Source organism: Cetorhinus maximus, chromosome 18, assembly GCF_964194155.1.
Source record: "Cetorhinus maximus chromosome 18, sCetMax3.hap1.1, whole genome shotgun sequence".
NCBI lineage: Eukaryota > Metazoa > Chordata > Chondrichthyes > Lamniformes > Cetorhinidae > Cetorhinus > Cetorhinus maximus.
The window spans coordinates 48,520,864-48,526,894 of NC_135896.1; the positions used below are offsets into that span (position 1 = coordinate 48,520,864).

The following is a 6,031-nucleotide window of genomic DNA, read 5'->3' on the forward strand; positions in this document are numbered from 1 at the left end:
CTTTAGGCATGGCTGCCAATGGTGGAGTGATTAAAATCGGAGATTCTTGAAAGGCCAGAATTGGAGGAGCACAGATGTCTAAGAGTTGTAGCACTGGCGAAGATTAGATGTAGGGAGGGTGAGGCTATGTAGGGATTTGAAACCAGCATGAAAATTTTGAAATTAAGACGTTCCTTAACAAGGAAGCAATGTAGGGAAACAAGCACATAGGTGATGTGTGAATGTAGCGAGTTAGGACACTGGCAGTAGAGCTTTGGATAATCTCAAGTTTAAAGAAGGATAGAATGTGGGAGGCTGGCTAGGAGTGTATTGAAATTAAAAGCAAAATACTGCAGATGCTGGAAATCTGAAAAACAAAAATTGCTGGAAAAACTCAGCAGGTCTGACAGCATCTGTGGAGTCTTCTGAAGAAGAGTCATACCTACTCGAAACGTTAACTCTGTCTTTCTCTCCACAGATGCTGTCAGACCTGCTGAGTTTTTCCAGCAATTTTTGTTTTTGTGTAATGCATTGGAATTGTCAGGTCTCAAATGAGGGTTTCTGACATGAGTGAGTGTTTCAAGCCAATTATGATAAAATTACAATGATCTTTGACATAATTTCTTAAAGTTTTGCACCCTATCACAGATACAGAGCTCTCAAAAGCCAATGGCTCACATATCAACACCATCTCTTATTACATATCCCTGGGGTTCGAGGGATTTCTGCTGCAAAACACAACATTCAGGAGAGGGACTCCACGTTCCTGTGTGCTGACCCAGCTCTATGCAAAACAGTGAAGGCACAAAGTTGGAGGAACAAAGGCCAACATACAATCTGGCCATTCTCTTCCTTTTCTCCCCAGATCTGTTCAAGGGAGACATGGTCTGTCACTATCTGAAAGGTTCTCCCTGATAAACTTCAGTGTCCCCACCACTCATATCATTGCTAAACACTCCTTCACTATAACATGGTTGCATTCTTGAGGTTCTGTTGGGTACATTAAAGGGTACTTGACCACTTTGATAACCTGATACTGTCCCAGGCCAACATACAATGCATCCATTTGGAGGATGAACCCTCAGGAAGAATCCTGAACAATTATTATTGGGCCTGAGTACCAAGCATCCCAGACGTTCAATGGAAAAGATTTGCCTTTCCAGATTTGATTAGACCTGTCAAAGGGCCTGTCCTAGTGAAATCTGGCATAAATCATTGATAATATCCAACAAGATCCAGAAAAAATTATTGTTTTTGTCTCTGGTCTGGACCATTTCCTAATAGCTTCTACTTTACCAAATTGGGCTTAACTGGTACATTTATAATGGTACATTTATTAGCTTGATCAATGATCCATCCATTTCCTAATGTCATAATTTGTGGCAGTTTGGACATTACTTTGTTTTTTAAATGCAGTTTGCTTAAAATAAATTATTTTACCTACATAACAGCAATAACTACACTTCAAAATCATTAATTGCCTTTGCTGTTTTTGGAACTTTGTGAGGATGTGAAATATGCTATCTACATGTAAGTTTGGTTGATTTTTGTAAATAAAATAAAAATAGAAATAAAATTGAATTCAGTAACTGGATTATCCACAAAGCATTGTGATGTTTGAAATGAATAAATTGATTTATTTTTAATTTCTCCAGATACTAATACTTGGTGAACCAAATCAATACAGGGTTGCTGTGAACAATCAACATTTGCTGGAATTCAAACATCGTTTCAAGACTTTGCAAGATGTTACCAGGGTTTCTGTCCGTGGTGACATTATTCTGCATGCAATGTTTATGCAATAAGCACCTGGAAATTATTTAATGTGGCTACCAGTACTTCCTACATATGTGCAAACACTGACACATTTTACTATCCATTGATTGTTCTAATGTTCAAACTAACAGTTGTTTTGGATTGATTAGAAAGCTGTAACACAACTGAGTATTCTGATTGATTCCCAAACTTAGAATGAAGCTGAAAATGTTTGTTAATTGAATTTTTTTTTTACAATGCTACTGCCACTGAAGCCATCCCAGAACTCAGAGTTGTAACAATAGGCCATCAAGTCCAAGGCAGTGTTTTCCCCAAATGAAATATCTTGTCTAATCCCATATCCTGTTTGTTTTCCTTACTCTTTAACAATCCTCTCTCCAAGCAACATCTAATTGTTTTGAAAATAATTCGTGCGCTCTTTATCATGGTTGAGAAGTTCACATTCTGACTGCTTTCTGCAAAGAAATTATTTTCCAACCTCCAGTTTACTGTGTGATTATGCTAAAGTTGTCCTCTGGTAGTTTTGCCAACCAATACAAACAATCTGTTATTATTTATCTCCATTGTCACCCTTTAAAGTCTTGTAGACCTTTATCAGGCCATCCCTTAACTTTCTCAGCCATGAAGGCAAAAAAAAGTCCTAAATTCTCAAGTCTGCTTTTTTCATAATTGGAACTTCTTATATCTAGCACCATTGTAGTTAATTTAAGTTGAACATCTTCCGTTATTTTCGTAACTGCAACTATAACAGAACTCATCTGATTATTGCAGCCACAGCTCTCTCCAACGCAACTGTTTTTTTCCAATGGTGTATGTAGCTTTGCAACTTTGTGTAGCCCACCATAGTATCTTGATTTTAGCATCTTCCAAATATGTTGACTAAGACAGAACACCTGGGTACAATAATATTGTGACAAAATAGAGGACCATGATCATACGTGTCGTGGCCAAGCTTTATATTTGCTGATTTAATAAGTAAAAATGACAAAGATATATTGCCTGTTCAGAGTGGATCAGTTTGTCATCATGAATGTTAAGACTGCTATTATTTAAATAACATGGGGGCGGGGGAGGGTGTAGAAATTAATTTGTGCCTGAAGCGGTGAGCCTGAGATGCGCCCGATGATGGGCCTGACGCCTGATTTAACGGAGAGTGTCGGGCTGCGGACACCCATCTGGATTCCTCAGGCATTTTGCTGGGGAAGAGGCTTTGATTATCAGACCGCTGCAGCCATCAGATTAGTTGCTTAAAGGGGGAGGCGATTGATCCAGGGTGGAGCTGGTGCATGAGGGCTGGGAGGGGAAAGTGAGTAGGAGTGGGGTGGATGTTGTGATCGGTTTTGGAGAGATGGCCTACACTGATATACGTTGCTAAAGCTACCAGCAACCTTCCAGTATCTTAACATGTGGCCATTCTGCATATGAGTTAAGAAAATGAGATTTTGAGGCTATTAAACAATGGGGGGTTTCGCCTGTACCTGATTTTATCCATATGGACATGCCATAAGGAACCACTGAGTAGTAATCCAGAGCCGGAATTCTGTCTCATTTTTCCCTTTCCCTAATTCTGGGGCATTGGGGCCAGTTTCTGAGCTCTGCCACTACCTGGTTAAGATCAACTAATTCAGCACAGAATAGGAATCCAATCTGGGATCTCCCTGGAATAATGAGGGGATTATCGAATAAGGAGGTTGAGTAGATTAGGCCTATGTTCTGTAGAGTTTAGAAGAATGAGAGGTGATCTAATTGAAACATAAAATTCTTAAGGGGGCTTTACAGGGTAGTTGCTGAAAGGATATTTCCCCGAAAATGGGGTCACAAAACTGGCTCAGCCATTTAAAAATAAGATGAGGAGAAATTTCTTTAAAAGATTCTGATTCTTTGAAATACTCTAACCCAAAGACGTGTGAATGCTGTCATTGAGTATATAAAAGATAGAGGTTGATAGATTTTTGAATACTAAGAAAATTAAGAGATTTGGGATTTAAGAAGATAGAGTTGAAGTAGAACAACAGCCTTGATCTTGTTAAATGATGGAGCAGGCTCGAAGGGCCTACTCCAATTCCTGTTGCATTCCAAGCCAGTGGGGATTGAGGGGCTGTTTAATTGACAAACTGAAAAGCCTTTAAATACTGAACCAGGGCAGCTGCTTCTTTGTCTACATGAAATGCTTTCGCTCACAGGACTTGTTCTGAGAGTGTGCTTTCACTGCTTTGGAGGTCGTTTCCAAGACTTTGGAGGTCATTTGTACTACCTTGGACTTTTTTGACTCTGTCAGTGTTGGCTGTTCAGGTGGAAATATTAGGAGATGCCTTGAGAGAGAAGAATGGGTGGAGCAGCAAGGTGTGTGGGTCTGACAGGTGATGTGCAGGAGAAGACTGGGGAGGTTAGAGTGAGGGTGTTTGTGTTTGAATGTGACAGTCTACTCACCTTCCCTGTTCTGATGAGGTCATCGAATCTCTTTCAGCACCACAGCTGTGAGCGAGGAACCACACTTGCGCTGCTCACCTCCTCTCCCACTGCTAGCCACGCCTGTTTTGTTTCGGAGTTTGGCCTCTTCCTCCCATCCACTTGGAGGAGTATCTCTCTTTGGAATCTAATAGTCCACATACTCTCTCCTGGATCTTCAAAGAGCTGGAGCGGGCGAGGGGGTGGCGGTGTGAGCAGCCTTCCCAATGAGGCTCCATCGTATCAGTTGCTGTCTTGACAGTTGTAGCATGGATCCATTCTGTCCCTTTAAAATAAATAGTGAGGCTTGAACATCAGGTGTGTGTTGTGATCGATCCCACCCACGCTGGCTGTGAAACCTGAAAGCGGGATGCAACAAAGCCCTGGTAAACCTGCTCCATTAATATTTGGGTTCCGAACCTGCTGGCAACAAACAGACCTCCCCCAACACCCCGATGTGAATAGGTTAATCAGATAAAATTCTGCCCAGTGTAACCCAATTCTGCTGCAAGGTGTATTAATGTCAGAACTCGCTTCCTTCTCAGAATTCACATGTGGAATTTGTACTGTTTCATATCTTGCCATAAGTTGTTTTTCTTTTTAGTCTTGCTATTGTGGGAGATTGATGGCTTGTTAGATCCAATCGAGCACTTGCTCCTCATCAAGTTGTAGTCTGTTCATCGTGGGTATTATCGAAAATTGGTAGCTGCTCCATCTCATTAAGGGTTTTCTGGCCTGTTGGATAAGCATGTTGGGATACTTCAACTTTCCAATATATAAAATATCTAAGCAAGCATATACAGGCTTTCTAGGCTACTGCTTACAATGAAAATAGGAAATTCATCTCTAAATACATAAAATTATTAAAAGTGCTTCATCAGAGTTCTGATGCATGGCTTACACCGGAATTATGAACTTGTCACAGCAGATACTGACTAGTTTGTTGAGTGTTTACAGTGTTTTCTGTTTGTATTTCAGATTTTCAACATTTACAGTTTTTTGCTACTTTTAAAATTATAAGCATTAATTTAGTTCCCCAAGAAGAAGTCCAACTTTAAGTTGAAAATGTCAATTATATTAATATATTGTATACAAAAACAATACTGTGGATGCTGGAGATCTGAAATAAAAACCGAATATTGGAAATACTCAGGTCTGGCAGCAACTGTGGAGAGAGAAACGGTCAATTTTTTGGTCAATAACCTTTCATCATTTAATAAGCATTTTAGTGCATTTTGTTTTACGGTTATTTGAGCTCTTGATGTATTCACTTTACCCTTAAACAATGGAGGTGAACCATGTTACAACCGGGATGGGAGGAGTGCGCAGATTATCTAGCCCCACTACTCCGTAGGTCATACAATTAGTTTAAAAGTTTAATCTACTCACCAAAATGGCCAATTGTTTGCCTTCACTACTGGCACCCAGAATAAAAGAGACTTTAACCAGGTTTCTTTCAATAAACTCAATGATTGATTTATTATAAACTAAAACTTCCTTTTAATGAGTTGTAAGAACTCGCTAACAATGGTAACCTGGAAGTGTCACTATTTATTGTTACTTAAAACAGAGCCAAACAAAGGACACAGAAGTAGCCTCTGTAGAGTGGTTGGTTGGAATAATCGTTATAAGGAAAGGATAAAGTTCGTAGATGTTCGACACAGTCGAACTGGAGCTTCCTTATGTGGTCCCAGTAGATGTCTGGAGGTTCTTAACAACGGAGCTTCAGCATGGAGGAGAATGTAGAACTGGACCAAAATGCGCTCAAGTTACAATCAGTTGAGGGTTCTCTGGCTACAGATTTATAACCACACCCCGAATTTCAGCC

General features: G+C 40.0%; 1 protein-coding gene across 14 annotated transcripts in view; it reads left to right on the forward strand.

The window, feature by feature from the left end:
• Positions 1 to 5,351, forward strand: part of lgals3b (lectin, galactoside binding soluble 3b) — a 28,800-nt gene extending 23,449 nt beyond the window's left edge. For all 14 annotated transcript variants that reach the window (XM_078562658.1, XM_078562651.1, XM_078562663.1 and 11 more), the window contains one exon: positions 1,635 to 5,351. In XM_078562658.1, coding sequence (XP_078418784.1) covers positions 1,635 to 1,784 — 150 coding nt within the window. In that variant the 3' untranslated portion in view covers positions 1,785 to 5,351. The remainder of the gene's footprint in view (positions 1 to 1,634) is intronic.
• Positions 5,352 to 6,031: the final 680 nt, after the last annotated feature.